General features: G+C 54.7%; 1 protein-coding gene across 1 annotated transcript in view; it reads right to left on the reverse strand.

Annotated features, from left to right (window-relative positions):
• Positions 1-9,636, reverse strand: part of LOC140473993 (adenylate cyclase type 4-like) — a gene marked incomplete at both ends in the record, with an annotated part of 33,738 nt that extends 24,102 nt beyond the window's left edge. Inside the window, 2 exons of the mRNA XM_072567662.1 lie at positions 7,016-7,200; positions 9,526-9,636. Coding sequence (XP_072423763.1) covers positions 7,016-7,200; positions 9,526-9,636 — 296 coding nt within the window. The remainder of the gene's footprint in view (positions 1-7,015; positions 7,201-9,525) is intronic.
• Positions 9,637-16,166: the final 6,530 nt, after the last annotated feature.

Here is a 16,166-nt window from a genome sequence, read left to right on the forward strand (position 1 = left end):
CACACAAACACACACACACACACTCCTGTATCTCGGGAGGTCTCTCTAACCCTCTCTCTCTCCCTCACACACACACTCCTGTATCTGGGAAGGTCTCTCTAACCCTCTCTCTCTCACACACACTCACTCCTGTATCTGGGGAGGTCTCTCTAACCCTCTCTCTCTCACACACACACACTCCTGTATCTGGGGAGGACTCTCTAACCCTCTCTCTCTCACACACACACACACTCCTGTATCTGGTGAGGTCTCTCTAACCCTCTCTCTCTCTCTCACACACAAACACACACACACACACTCCTGTATCTCGGGAGGTCTCTCTAACCCTCTCTCTCTCCCTCACACACACACTCCTGTATCTGGGAAGGTCTCTCTAACCCTCTCTCTCTCACACACACTCACTCCTGTATCTGGGGAGGTCTCTCTAACCCTCTCTCTCTCACACACACACTCCTGTATCTGGGGAGGTCTTTCTAACCCTCTCTCTCACACACACACACTCCTGTATCTGGAGAGGTCTCTCTAACCCTCTCTCTCTCACACACACACACACACACACTCCTGTATCTGGGGAGGTCTCTCTAACCCTCTCTCTCTCACACACACATTCCTGTATCTGGGGAGGTCTCTCTAACCCTCTCTCACACACACACACACTCCTGTATCTGGGGAGGTCTCTCTAACCCTCTCTCTCTCACATACACACTCCTGTATCTGGGGAGGTCTCTCTAACCCTCTCTCTCACACACACACACTCTTGTATCTGGGGAGGTCTCTCTAACCCTCTCTCTCTCACACACACACACTGCTGTATCTGGGGAGGTCTCTCTAACCCTCTCTCTCTCACACACACACACTCCTGTATCTGGGGAGGTCTCTCTAACCCCCTCTCTCTCTCACACACACTCCTGTATCTGGGGAGGTGTCTCTAACCCTCTCTCTCTCTCACACACACACTCCTGTATCTGGGGAGGTCTCTCTAACTCTCTCTCTCACACATACACACTCCTGTATCTGGGGAGGTCTCTCTAACCCTCTCTCTCTCACATACACACTCCTGTATCTGGGGAGGTCTCTCTCACCCTCTCTCACACACACACACTCCTGTATCTGGGGAGGTCTCTCTAACCCTCTCTCTCTCTCTCACACACACTCCTGTATCTGGGGAGGTCTCTCTAACCCTCTCTCTCTCACACACACACTCCTGTATCTGGGGAGGTCTCTCTAACCCTCTCTCTCTCACACACACACTCCTGTATCTGGGGAGGTCTCTCTCACCCTCTCTCTCTCTCACACACACACACTCCTGTATCTGGGGAGGTCTCTCTAACCCTCTCTCTCTCACATATACACTCCTGTATCTGGGGAGGTCTCTCTAACCCTCTCTCTCACACACACACAGTCCTGTATCTGGGGAGGTCTCTCTAACCCTCTCTCACACACGCACACACTCCTGTATCTGGGGAGGTCTCTCTAACCCTCTCTCTCTCTCACACACACACACACTCCTGTCTCTGGGGAGGTCTCTCTAACCCTCTCTCTCACACACACACTCCTGTATCTGGGGAGGTCTCTCTAACCCTCTCTCACACACACACACTCTCCTCTATCTGGGGAGGTCTCTCTAACCCTCTCTCTCTCACACACACACACTCCTGTATCTGGGGAGGACTCTCTAACCCTCTCTCTCTCTCACACACAAACACACACACACACACTCCTGTATCTCGGGAGGTCTCTCTAACCCTCTCTCTCTCCCTCACACACACACTCCTGTATCTGGGAAGGTCTCTCTAACCCTCTCTCTCTCACACACACACACTCCTGTATCTGGGGAGGTCTCTCTAACCCTCTCTCTCTCACACACACACACACACACACACACTCCTGTATCTGGGGAGGTCTCTCTAACCCTCTCTCTCTCACACACACACACACACACACTCCTGTATCTGGGGAGGTCTCTCTAACCCTCTCTCTCTCACACACAGACACACTCCTGTATCTGGGGAGGTCTCTCTAACCGTCTCTCTCTCACACACACACACTCCTGTCTCTGGGGAGGTCTCTCTAACCCTCTCTCTCTCACACACACACACTCCTGTATCTGGGGAGGTCTTTCTAACCCTCTCTCTCACACACACACACTCCTGTATCTGGGGAGGTCTCTCTAACCCTCTCCCTCTCACATACACACACACACTCCTGTATCTGGGGAGGTCTCTCTAACCCTCTCTCTCTCACATACACACACACACTCCTGTATCTGGGGAGGTCTCTCTAACCCTCTCTCACACACACACACACTCCTGTATCTGGGGAGGTCTCTCTAACCCTCTCTCTCTCTCACACACACACTCCTGTATCTGGGGAGGTCTCTCTAACCCTCTCTCTCTCACACACACACTCCTGTATCTGGGGAGGTCTCTCTAACCCCCTCTCTCTCACACACACACTCCTGTATCTGGGGAGGTCTCTCTAACCCTCTCTCTCTCACACACACACACTCCTGTATCTGGGGAGGTCTCTCTAACCCTCTCTCTCATACACACACACTCCTGTATCTGGGGAGGTCTCTCTAACCCTCTCTCTCTCACATACACACACACACTCCTGTATCTGGGGAGGTCTCTCTAACCCTCTCTCTCTCTCACACACACATTCCTGTATCTGGGGAGGTCTCTCTAACCCTCTCTCACACACACACACACTCCTGTATCTGGGGAGGTCTCTCTAACCCTCTCTCTCTCACATACACACTCCTGTATCTGGGGAGGTCTCTCTAACCCTCTCTCTCACACACACACACTCCTGTATCTGGGGAGGTCTCTCTAACCCCCTCTCACACACACACACACACTCCTGTATCTGGGGAGGTCTCTCTAACCCTCTCTCTCTCTCACACACACACTCCTGTATCTGGGGAGGTCTCTCTAACCCTCTCTCTCTCTCACACACACACACTCCTGTATTTGGGGAGGTCTCTCGAACCCTCTCTCTCTCTCACACACACACACTCCTGTATCTGGGGAGGTCTCTCTAACCCTCTCTCTCTCACACACACACACACTCCTGTATCTGGGGAGGTCTCTCTAACCCTCTCTCTCTCTCTCTCACACACACACTCCTGTATCTGGGGAGGTCTCTCTCACCCTCTCTCTCTCTCACACACACTCACTCCTGTATCTGGGGAGGTCTCTCTAACCGTCTCTCTCTCACACACACACACTCCTGTCTCTGGGGAGGTCTCTCTAACCCTCTCTCACACACACACACTCCTGTATCTGGGGAGGTCTCTCGAACCCTCTCTCTCTCTCACACACACACACTCCTGTATCTGGGGAGGTCTCTCTAACCCTCTCTCTCACACACACACACTCCTGTATCTGGGGAGGTCTCTCTAACCCTCTCTCTCTCTCACACACACACTCCTGTATCTGGGGAGGTCTCTCTAACCCTCTCTCTCTCTCTCACACACACACACACACACACACACTCCTGTATCTGGGGAGGCCTCTCTAACCCTCTCTCTCTCACACACACACACTCCTGTATCTGGGGAGGTCTCTCTAACCCTCTCTCTCTGACACACACACACTCCTGTTTCTGGGGATGTCTCTCTAACCCTCTCTCTCTCACACACACACTCCTGTATCTGGGGAGGTCTCTCTAACCCTCTCTCTCTCTCACACACACACACTCCTGTATCTGGGGAGGTCTCTCTAACCCTCTCTCTCACACACACACACTCCTGTATCTGGGGAGGTCTCTCTAACCCTCTCTCTCTCTCACACACACACTCCTGTATCTGGGGAGGTCTCTCTAACCCTCTCTCACACACACACACACACACTCCTGTATCTGGGGAGGTCTCTCTAACCCTCTCTCTCACACACACACACACTCCTGTATCTGGGGAGGTCTCTCTAACCCTCTCTCTCTCTCACACACACTCCTGTATCTGGGGAGGTCTCTCTAACCCTCTCTCTCACACACACACTCCTGTATCTGGGGAGGTCTCTCTAACCCTCTCTCTCACACACACACACACTCCTGTATCTGGGGAGGTCTCTCTAACCCTCTCTCTCACACACACACACACACACACACACTCCTGTATCTGGGGAGGTCTCTCTAACCCTCTCTCTCACACACACACACTCTCCTGTATCTGGGGAGGTCTCTCTAACCCTCTCTCTCACACACACACACACTCCTGTATCTGGGGAGGTCTCTCTAACCCTCTCTCACACACACACACTCCTGTATCTGGGGAGGTCTCTCTCACCCTCTCTCACACACACACACTCCTGTATCTGGGGAGGTCTCTCTAACCCTCTCTCACACACACACACTCCTGTATCTGGGGAGGTCTCTCTAACCCTCTCTCTCTCTCACACACACTCCTGTATCTGGGGAGGTCTCTCTAACCCTCTCTCTCACACACACACACTCCTGTATCTGGGGAGGTCTCTCTAACCCTCTCTCTCTCCCTCACACACACACTCCTGTATCTGGGAAGGTCTCTCTAACCCTCTCTCTCTCTCACACACACACTCCTGTATCTGGGGAGGTCTCTCTAACCCTCTCTCTCTCTCTCACACACACACACACTCCTGTATCTGGGGAGGTCTCTCTCACCATCTCTCTCTCTCACACACACTCCTGTATCTGGGGAGGTCTCTCTAACCCTCTCTCTCTGACACACAGACACACTCCTGTATCTGGGGAGGTCTCTCTAACCCTCTCTCTCTCTCACACACACACACACTCCTGTATCTGGGGAGGTCTCTCTAACGCTCTCTCTCACACACACACACACACTCCTGTATCTGGGGAGGTCTGTCTAACCCTCTCTCTCACACACACACACTCCTGTATCTGGGGAGGTCTCTCTAACCCTCTCTCTCACACACACACTCCTGTATCTGGGGAGGTCTCTCTAACCCTCTCTCTCTCACACACACACACACTCCTGTATCTGGGGAGGTCTCTCTAACCCTCTCTCTCTCTCACACACACTCCTGTATCTGGGGAGGTCTCTCTAACCCTCTCTCTCTCTCACACACACACTCCTGTATCTGGGGAGGTCTCTCTAACCCTCTCTCTCTCACACACACACACACACTCCTGTATCTGGGGAGGTCTCTCTAACCCTCTCTCTCTCACACACACACACTCCTGTATCTGGGAAGGTCTCTCTAACCCTCTCTCTCACACACACACACACTCCTGTATCTGGGGAGGTCTCTCTAACCCTCTCTCACACACACACACTCCTGTATCTGGGGAGGTCTCTCTAACCCTCTGTCTCTCACACACACTCCTGTATCTGGTGAGGTCTCTCTCACCCTCTCACACACACACACTCCTGTATCTGGGGAGGTCTCTCTAACCCTCTCTCTCACACACACACACACTCCTGTATCTGGGGAGGTCTCTCTAACCCTCTCTCTCTCTCTCTCACACACACTCCTGTATCTGGGGAGGTCTCTCTAACCCTCTCTCTCACATACACACACTCCTGTATCTGGGGAGGTCTCTCTAACCCTCTCTCTCTCACACACACACTCCTGTATCTGGGGAGGTCTCTCTAACCCTCTCTCTCTCACACACACTCCTGTATCTGGGGAGGTCTCTCTAACCCTCTCTCTCTCACACACACACACTCCTGTATCTGGGGAGGTCTCTCTAACCCTCTCTCTCTCACACACACACACTCCTGTATCTGGGGAGGTCTCTCTAACCCTCTCTCTCTGACACACACACACTCCTGTATCTGGGGAGGTCTCTCTAACCCTCTCTCACACACACACACACTCCTGTATCTGGGGAGGTCTCTCTAACCCTCTCTCACACACACACACACTCCTGTATCTGGTGAGGTCTCTCTCACCCTCTCACACACACACACACTCCTGTAGCTGGGGAGGTCTCTCTAACCCTCTCTCTCACACACACACTCCTGTATCTGGGGAGGTCTCTCTAACCCTCTCTCTCACACACACTCCTGTATCTGGGGAGGTCTCTCTAACCCTCTCTCTCTCACACACACACACTCCTGTATCTGGGGAGGTCTCTCTAACCCTCTCTCTCACACACACTCCTGTATCTGGGGAGGTCTCTCTAACCCTCTCTCTCTCACACACACACACTCCTGTATCTGGGGAGGTCTCTCGAACCCTCTCTCTCTCTCTCTCACACACACTCCTGTATCTGGGGAGGTCTCTCTAACCCTCTCTCTCACATACACACACACTCCTGTATCTGGGGAGGTCTCTCTAACCCTCTCTCTCTCTATCACACACACACTCCTGTATCTGGGGAGGTCTCTCTAACCCTCTCTCACACACACACACACACTCCTGTATCTGGGGAGGTCTCTCTAACCCTCTCTCTCACACACACACACACTCCTGTATCTGGGGAGGTCTCTCTAACCCTCTCTCTCACGCACACACACTCCTGTATCTGGGAGGTCTCTCTACACTGTCCCCCCATCAAACACTCTCAGAACATGGACAGCACAAGATTAGATACAGAGTAAAGCTCCCTCTACAATTTCCACCCCCATCAAACACTCCCAGGGACAGGGACAGCACGGGGTTAGATACAGAGTAAAGATTCCTCTACACTGTCCCCCCATCCCAGGCACAGGGACAGCATGGGGTAGATTAAGTGTAAAGCTCCCTCTACACTGTCCCCCCATCTCAGGGACAGGGATAGCATGGGATTAGATGCAGAGTAAAGCTCCCTCTGCACTGTCCCCCCGTCAAACAGTCCCAGGGACAGGGACAGCACGGGGTTAGATACAGAGTAAAGCTCCCTCTACACTGTCCCCTCATCCCAGGGACAGGGACAGCATGGGGTTAGATACAGAGTAAAGCTCCCTCTACACTGTCCTCCCCATCCCAGGGACAGGGACAGCACGGGGTTAGATACAGGGTAAAGCTCCCTCTACACTGTCCCCCCCAGCGACGATGCTCCCCAACCGAAAGGCGAACGGGTCTCTTACCCCTCGAGGCTGGCATTGGGGTAGAGGTAGCAGGTGTAGTACTCCGAGGCCCTGGCGTGGGTGTGGAGGAAGATGACGTTGTAGACCACCAGGCCCAACAGCAGCAGCAGCAACTTCACCTCAAAGTTCATGCAGAAGAACAGGGAGCACGAGAGCAGGCCCAGGAGGCAACAGTAGATGTAGTACTGGAGGAGGAAGCAGACAAGAGAGGGATTCGAGTGGGTAATAGGCCCGAAAACCTGAGGTGGGAGAGCCGAGACACATCTCCAGGCCTGGCCAGGGCCCTGAGAGCCTACAGACCTTCCAGGGCCTGTTATATTGTCAACCAGAGGCCTACAGACCTTTCAGGGCCTGTTAGATATTAAATCAAAGGCCTAAAGATCATCCAGGGCCTGTCAGATATTAAATCAAAGGCCTACACACCTTCCAGGGCCTGTTAGATATTAAACCAGAGGCCTACACACCTTCCAGGGCCTGTTAGATATTAAACCAGAGGCCTACACACCTTCCAGGGCCTGTTAGATATTAAACCAGAGGCCTAAAGACCTTCTAGGGCCTGTTAGATATTAAACCAGAGGCCTACAGACCTTCCAGGGCATGTTAGATATTAGACCAGAGGCCTACACACCTTCCAGGGCCTGTTAGATATTAAACCAGAGGCCTACAGACCTTCCAGGGCATGTTAGATATTAGACCAGAGGCCCACACACCTTCCAGGGCCTGTTAGATATTAAACCAGAGGCCTACTGCCCTTCCAGGGCTGGTTCAGACATGTTCAGGCCCGGGGTTTGGAGGAGGGGGGGTGTATGTTGGAGGTCAGTTGTCTATTTGGACTCGCAGGCGATCCAGGCCGTGGGCCCACTGTGTATGTTGTCGTGGGCCTAGCTGTTTGAGCTGAAGCCTGCTCAGAAATCAGTGGAATCCTCAACCCCAGAGGGCCAGGGAGGGGGATTTGGAACCCCCATTGGCGGTGATGTGGGCAGGAATTGAGGGACCTGGGGAAGAAGGGGATCGAAAACACCCCCCCCCCCCTCAAGATGGGGGTCAGACCAAATGTCTGGATGGGCCGATGGGCCTACACTCACTCCTCTTCCTTTAGTCCAGGACGTGGCGAAGGGACTGCGTCTCTAAGGCCTCTGGTTGAGCACTCCTGATTAAGAGTCATTGAAAAGAAAACACTGGGGCACGTTGGCCTAGTGGGTGAACTGTCGCTAAACTATTCATCCAGGGACCCAGGGAAATAATCTGGGGTTTGAATTCAATTGTTGTTAAAGAAAAGGAAAACCCCATTGTGGATTCACTGATGTCCCCTATCGAGAAGATTATCCACGTGACTCCAGGCCTGGGGGTTTATTCTTAGCTGTCCTGTAGTGGGGAGGGGGGAGGTTGTCTCTCGCTGAGAGTCCAAGCCCCTTCCTACTCATACCTCCAATGGGGACCTGCGGCCGAGTCAGACTCCCTCAGGCCTGGGGCCTAGTCAGGTCTTGCTCAGAACCTGGAGTCGAGCCGGTCTCCCTCAGGCCTAGAGCCCTGGTCTGTTTCCCTCAGGCCTGGGGCCGAGTCAGTCTCCCTTGGGCCTGCAGCCTAGTCAGGCCTTGCTCAGGCCGAGCGCCGATCCGGTCTCCCTAAAGCCCGCGGCCTAGTCAGCCTCCCTCAGGCCAGCGGCCTAGTCGGGCCTTCCTCAGGCCTAGAGCCTATCCTGTCTCCCTAAAGCCTGGGGCCTCCCTCAGGCCTGGGGCCTAGTCAGTCTCCTTTAGGCCTGCAGCCTAGTTGGGCCTTCCTCAGGCCTAGAGCCTATCCCGTGTCCCTAAAGCCTGGGGTCTCCCTTGGGTCTGGGGCCAAGTCAGTCGCCCTCAGGCCTGGGGCCTAAGATATTTGGTATGCTTTCCTTTCTTGGTCAGAGTATTGAGTACAGGAGTTGGGGAGGTCAGGTTGTGGCTGTACAGGACATTGGTTAGGGCCACTGTTGGGATATCGCGGGCAATTCTGGTCTCCTTCCTATCGGAAAGATGTTGTGAAAGGGTTCAGGAAAGATTTACAAGGATGTTGGAGGGTTTGAGCTACAGGGAGAGGCCGGGGCTGTTTTCCCCGGAGCGTCGGAGGCTGAGGGGTGACCTTATAGAGGTTTATAAAATTGTAAGGGGCATGGATAGGATAAATAGGCAAAGTCTCTTCCCTGGGGTTGGGGAGTCCAGAACTAGAGGGGGGGTAGGTTTAGGGTGAGAGGGGGAAAGGGAGCTGAGGGGTAACGTTCTCACCCAGAGGGTGGTGCGTGTGTGGAATGAGCTGCCAGAAGAAGGGGGTGGAGGCTGGGACAATGACAGCATTGAAAAGGGGGATGGGGACAGGGATAGGAAGGGGATTGGAGGGTCATGGGCCGAGGGGCTGGCAAACGGGGACTGGATTAGGTTAGGGATATCAGGGTCGGCAGGGACGGGACGGGCCGAAGGGTCAGTTTCTGTGCTGTGTTTACCAGGGCAGGATGGTCAGAGACCGGTTCGCTCACTTACCGGGATGACGATGAGGGACTGAAGGTCCACTGTCCCGTCCCCCTCACCCAGCGCCGGGGAGACAGACACGTTGTCGCAGGGCAAGGGCCCGGAAGGTTCCGGAAGGAAAAACTGGGAGAGAAGTGGACAACGGACACGGGGTCAGCGAGGGTGGCCACTCTGTCTCACTCCCCCAGCCCAGCCCCCGATACTCTCTCTCTCTTCCACCTCCTTCTCTTCTCTCTCGTTATTTATCCTGTTTCCTTCCCCCCATCTCTCTCTCTCTCTCCTCCCTCTCTCTTTCTCCCTCCCTCTCCCTCATTCTCTCTCCGTCTACCCCATCTCCACATCTCTCCATCTGCTCCCCCGTGTCTCTCTCTCTCTCTCTCTCTCTCTCTCTCCCTGTGCCGCTAACTTGCTCTCTCCTTCTCTCCCTGTCTCCTTCCGGCTCTCCCCTCTCCACCCCAGCCTCTTGCTCACTCCTCCCCCCTCTCCTTGTCTCCCCCCCTCTCTCTCTCTGTCTCCGTGACCCTTTCTCTCCTACTGCCTCTCCATCTGTCTCTCTCCTTCTCTCCCTCTATCTCCCTGTCTCTTTGTCAGTATCCCCCTCTCTCTCTCTCTCCCCTCCCACTCTCTCTCACACCCTCTCACTCCCTGTCTCTTCCGTCTCTCCCTCACTCTGTCCCTCCCTCCTTCTCTCCATCCCATTCTCTTCCCTCTCCCTCACTCTCTGTCCCTCTCTCTCTCTCTCTCCCACCTCTCCCTCTTCCCTCTCTCTCTCTCCCCCACTGTGTCTCTGTCTCTCTCTCACTCTCCCCCTCTCTCTTCCGCCTCCCTCTCTCCCTCCCTCTGTCCCCCACTCCCTATCCCCCCTCCCTCTCTCTCCCTCTTCCCTCTCTCTCTCCCCCACTGTGTCTCTGTCTCTCTCTCACTCTCCCCCTCTCTCTTCCGCCTCCCTCTCTCCCTCCCTCTGTCCCCCACTCCCTATCCCCCCTCCCTCTCTCTCCCTCTTCCCTCTCTCTCTCTCCCCCTCTGTGTCTCTGTCTCTCTCACTCTCCCCCTCTCTCTTCCGCCTCCCTCTCTCCCTCCCTCTGTCCCCCACTCCCTATACCCCCTCCCTCTCTCTCCCTCTTCCCTCTCTCTCCCTCCCCCACTGTGTCTCTGTCTCTCTCTCTCTCACTCTCCCCCTCTCTCTTCCGCCTCCCTCTCTCCCTCCCTCTGTCCCCCACTCCCTATCCCCCCTCCCTCTCTCTCCCTCTTCCCCCTCTCTCTCCCTCCCCCACTGTGTCTCTCTCTCTCTCTCACTCTCCCCCTCCCTCTCTACCTCCCTCTCTCCCTCCCTCTGTCCCCCCTCCCTCTCCCTCCCTCTACCCTTCCCTCCCTGTTCCCCCACTCCCTGTTCCAGCAGCTTGCTAAGGGAGATAGTGTCTGTGAGTGAGTGTGTCTGTGTGTGTGGGCGTGCCTGTGTGAGTGTGAGCCTGTGTGTACGTGTGTATAGGAGTGTGTGTGTGTGCACGTGTGAGTTAGAGTGTGCGTGAGTGTTTCTGTGTGAGTATCTGTATGACTGTGTGTGTGCGCGTGTGTGTGTGAGGGTGTGTGTGTGTCTGTGTGAGTGTAGGTGTGAGAGTGTGTGTGTCTGTGTGAGTGTAGGTGTGAGAGAGTGTGTGTGTGTGTCTGTGTGTGAGTGTGAGAGTGCGTGTGAGTGTGTGTGTGTGGGTAAGTGTGTGCGTGAGTAGTGATGTGTGTGTGGGTGAGTGAGTGAGTGTGTGTGAGAGTGTGTGTCTGTGTGTGAGAGAGTGAGAGTGTGTGTGTGTGTGTGAGTGTCTGTGCATGTGTGAGTGTATGAGTGTGAGTGTGTGTGTGAGTCTGTGTGTGTGCGAGTGTGTGTGTGAGAGCGTGAGTGTGTGGGTCTGTGTGTGTGTGAGTGTATGAGTGTGCGTGAGTGTGAGAGTGTCTGCGTGTGTCTGAGTGAGTGTGTGTGTGTCTGTGTGTGTGAGAGTGTTTGAGAGTGTGTGTGAGTGTGTATATGTGTGAGTGTGAGTGCGCATGTGAGTGTGTGTGTGTATGTGTGTGTGAGAATGTGTATGTGGGTGTGTGAGAGTGTGTATATGTGTGAGTGTGTGGTGTGTGTGAGGGTGTGTGAGAGAGTTTGTGTATATGTGTGTGTGAGTGTGTGTGTGTGTGAGAGTGTGTGTGTGTAAGAGAATGTGTGTGTGAGTGAGAGTGTGTGTGTGTCTGTGTGTGAGAGTGTGAGTGTGAGAGGGTGTGTGAGTGTGTGTGAGGGTTTGAGTCTCTGTGTGTATCTGAGTGTGTGTGTTTGAGACCGTGAGTTTGTGTGTGAGTGAGTGTGTGAGTGTATGAGTGTGTGTGCGTGTGTCTGAGTGAGTGTGTGTGAGTGTGTGTGTGTGTGTGTGTGTGAGTGTTTGAGAGTGTGAGGGTGTGAGTGAGTGTGTCTGTGTGTGAGTGTATCTCTCAGTGTCTGACATTCCCCGTCCCCCTGTAACTCCCTGTGTGTGTAAGTGTTTGTGTGTTTGTGTTTGTCTGTGTGTGTGTGTGAGGGTATGCGTGTGTGTGTGTGACAGTGTGAGAGTGGGAGGGGTGTGTGTGTATGTGAGAGAGAGTGGGAGAGTGTGTGAGGGTGAGAGGGGGTGTGAGGGTGAGAGTGTGAGAGGGTGTGAGTGTGTGTGAGGGTGTGAGTGTGTGAGGGTGTGTGAGGGTGAGAGAGTGTGTGAGAGGGGGTGTGAAGGTGTGAGGCTGAGAGGGTGTGAGGGTGAGAGGGTGTGAGGGTTTCGGCATGTGAGTGTGAGAGGGTATGAGTGTGTGAGAGGGTGTGAGTGTGTGAGAGGGTGTGAGTGTGTGAGAGGGTGTGAGTGTGTGTGAGTGTGAGAGGGTGTGAGGGGGTGTGAGTGTGAGGGTGTGTGAGTGTGTGTGAGGGTGTGAGTGTGTGAGGGTTTGAGGGTGTGTGAGGGTGTGAGGGGGTGTGGGTGTGAGAGGGTGTGAGTGTGTGTGAGGGTGTGAGTGTGTGAGGGTTTGAGGGGGTGTGAGGGTGTGTGAGTGTGACAGGGTGTGAGGGTGTGTGAGGGTGTGAGTGTGTGTGAGGGTGTGTGAGGGTGTGAGTGTGTGTGAGGGTGTGAGTGTGTGTGAGGGTGTGAGAGTGTGTGAGGGTGTGAGGGTGTGAGTGGGTCTGTGAGGGTGTGTGAGGGTGTGAGTGTGAGAGTGTGTGAGAGTGTGTGAGGGTGTGAGTGTGAGATTGAGAGGGTGAGAGGGTGTGAGGGTGTGTGAGGGTGAGAGGGTGTGAATGTGAGAAGGTGAGGGTGTGAGGGTGTGTGAGGGTGTGAGTGAGAGGGTGTGAGTGTGAGATTGTGAGGGTGTGAGTGTGAGAGTGTAAGAGGGTGTGAGGGTGAGAGGGTGAGAGGGTGTGAGGGTGTGAGTGGGTGTGTGAGGGTGTGGGTGTGTGAGTGTGTGAGGGTGTGAGGGTGGGAGTGTGTGAGGGTGTGAGTGTGAGAGGGTGTGAGAGGGTGTGTGAGGGTGTGAGTGTGAGATTGAGAGGGTGTGAGGGTGTGAGTGTGAGGGTGTGTGAGGGTGGGAGTGTGAGGGTGAGTGGGTGTGAGGGTGAGGGTGTGAGTGTGTGAGAGGGTGTGAGTGTGTGAGTGTGAGGGGGTGTGAGGGTGTGAGAGGGTGTGAGTGTGTGTGTGAGTGTGAGTGTGTGAGTGTGAGGGTGTGTGAGTGTGAGTGGGTGTGTGTGTGAGTGAGTGTGTGAGTGTGAGGGTGTGTGAAGGTGTGAGTGTGAGGGTGTGAGTGTGTGTGTGAGTGTGAGTGAGTGTGTGAGGGTGTGTGAGAGGGTGTGAGGGTGTGTGAGAGGGTGTGAGGTTGTGAGTGTGTGTGGGGGTGTGAGTGTGAGGGTGTGTGAGGGTGTGTGAGGGTGTGAGGGGGTGAGGGGTGTGAGGGTTTGAGGGTGTGAGGGTGTGTGAGGGTGTGTGAGTGTGACCGGGTGTAAGGGTGTGAGGGGGTGTGAGTGTGAGAGGGTGTGTGAGGGTGTGAGGGTGAGAGTGTGTGAGGGTGAGAGGATGTGAGAATGTGAGAGGGTGCGAGGATGAGAGGGTGCGAGGGTGTGACGGTGAGGGTGTGAGAGGGTGTAGGTGTGAGGGTGTGTGAGGGTGTGAGTGTGAGAGTGTGTGAGGGTGGGGGTGTGAGGGTGTGAGTGTGTGAGGGTGTGTGAATGTGACAGGGTGTAAGGGTGTGAGGGGGTGTGAGGGTGTGAGTGTGTGTGAGGGTATGTGAGGGGGTGTGAGTGTGAGAGCGTGTGAGTGTGTGTGAGGGTGTGAGTGTGTGAGGGTTTGAGGGGGTGTGAGTGTGAGAGGGTGTGAGTGTGTGAGGGTTTGAGGGTGTGAGTGTGTGTGAGGGTGTGAGTGTGTGTGAGGGTGTGAGTGTGTGTGAGGGTATGAGGGGGTGTGAGTGTGAGAGGGTGTGAGTGTGTGAGGGTTTGAGGGTGTGAGTGTGTGTGAGGGTGTGAGTGTGTGTGAGGGTATGAGGGGGTGTGAGTGTGAGAGGGTGTGAGTGTGTGTGAGGGTGTGAGTGTGTGAGGGTTTGAGGGTGTGAGGGTGTGAGGGGGTGTGAGTGTGAGAGGGTGTGTGAGGGTGTGAGGGTGTGAGTGTGTGTGAGGGGGTGTGAGTGAGTGTGTGTGAGGTGTGAGGGTGTGAGGGTGTGTGAGGGTTTGAGGGTGTGTGAGGGTTTGAGGGTGTGTGAGGGTGTGAGGGTGTGTGAGTGTGACAAGGTGTAAAGGTGTGAGGGGGTGTGAGTGTGAGAGGGTGTATGAGAGTGTGAGGGTGTGAGTGTGTGTGAGGGGGTGTGAGTGAGGGTGAGAGGGTGTGAGGGTGTGAGTGTGTGTGAGGGTGTGAGTGTGTGAGGGTGTGTGAGGGTGTGACGGTGTGTGAGTGTGAGAGTGTGTGAGTGGGTGTGTGTGTGTGAGGGTGTGAGGGTGTGGGAGGGTGTGAGGGTGTGAGTGTGAGAGGGTGTGAGAGTGTGAGTGTGAGAGGGTGTGAGAGTGTGTAAGGGTGTGAGTGTGAGAGTGTGAGAGTGTAAGAGGGTGTGAGGGTGAGAGGGTGTGAGGGTGTGTGAGTGTGAGAGGGTGTGAGAGGGTGTGGGAGGGTGTGAGGGTGTGAGTGTGTGTGAGGGTGTGAGTGTGTGTGAGGGTGTGAGTGTGAGATTGAGAGGGTGTGAGGGTGTGTGAGGGTGTGAGTGTGTGTGAGGGTGTGAGTGTGTGTGAGGGTGTGAGTGTGAGATTGAGAGGGTGTGAGGGTGTGTGAGGGTGTGAGGGTGAGAGGGTGTGAATGTGAGAGGGTGTGAGTGTGAGGGTGTGAGTGTGAGAGGGTGTGAGTGTGAGGGGGTGTGAGGGTGAGATTGTGAGGGTGTGATGGTGAGATTGTGAGAGTGTAAGAGGGTGTGAGGGTGTGAGTGGGTGTGTGAGGGTGTGGGTGTGTGTGAGGGTGTGAGTGTGAGATTGTGAGGGTGTGAGTGTGACAGGGTGTGAGTGTGAGAGGGTGTGAGTGTGAGATTGAGAGGGTGTGAGGTGTGAGGGTGTGAGTGTGAGAGGGTGTGAGTGTGAGGGGTGTGAGTGTGAGAGGGTGTGAGTGTGAGAGGGTGTGAGTGTGAGGGGGTGAGAGGGTGAGAGGGTGAGAGGGTGTGAGGGTGAGAGTGTGTGAGTGTGAGAGTGTGAGGGTGAGGGTATGTGAGAGTGTGTGTGAGTGTGTGAGAGTGTGAGTGTGTGAGGGTGTGAGTGTGACAGGGTGTGAGAGGGTGTGAGTGTGAGAGGGTGTGAGTGTGAGGGTGTGTGAGGGTGTGAGTCTGTGAGGGTGTGAGTGTGAGAGGGTGAGAGGGTGTGAGTGTGAGAGGATGTGAGTGTGAGAGGATGTGAGTGTGAGAGGATGTGAGTGTGAGGGTGTGTGTGAGGGTGTGAGTGTGTGAGGGTGTGAGTGTGTATGAGTGAGAGTGAGTGTGTGTTAGTGTGTATGAGTGAGAGTGGGTGTGAGGGTGAGTGTAAGGGTGAGAGGGTTTGTGTGAGGGTGTGAGTGTGAGTGAGGGTGAGTGTGTGTGAGTGTGAGTGTAAGGGTGAGAGGGTGTGAGTGTGTGTGAGTGTGAGGGTGTGAGGGTGAGTGAATGTGAGTGTGAGGGTGTGAGTGTGTGAGTGTGAGGGTGTGAGTGTGAGAGTGTGTGTGAGTGTGAGTGAGTGTGTGTATGTGAGGGTGAGGGTGTGAGTGAGTGTGAGTGTGAGGGTGTGGGTGTGAGTGTGAGTGAGTGAGCGTGAAGGTGTGAGTGTGAGTATGTGAGTGTGAGTGAGTGTGTGAGGGTGTGTGAGAGTGTGAGGGGGTGTGAGTGTGAGGGTGTGAGTGTCTGTGTGTGAATGTGAGTGTGTGAGGGTGTGAGTGAGTGTGTGAGGGTGTGAGTGTGAGGGTGAGGGTGAGTGTGTGTGAGGGTGAGTGTGTGTGAGTGTGTGTGTGTGTGAGAGGGTGTGTGTGAGTGTGTGTGAGGGTGTGCGGGTGTGAGTGTGTGAGGGTGTTAGTGTGAGTGTGTGTGAGTGTGCGGGTGTGTGAGTGTGCGGGTGTGTGAGTGTGTGGGTGTGTGAGTGTGCGGGTGTGTGTGAGTGCGGGTGTGAGTGTGAGTGA

The sequence above is a fragment of the Chiloscyllium punctatum genome, unplaced genomic scaffold (genome assembly GCF_047496795.1).
Source record: "Chiloscyllium punctatum isolate Juve2018m unplaced genomic scaffold, sChiPun1.3 scaffold_804, whole genome shotgun sequence".
Classification (NCBI taxonomy): Eukaryota; Metazoa; Chordata; class Chondrichthyes; order Orectolobiformes; family Hemiscylliidae; genus Chiloscyllium; species Chiloscyllium punctatum.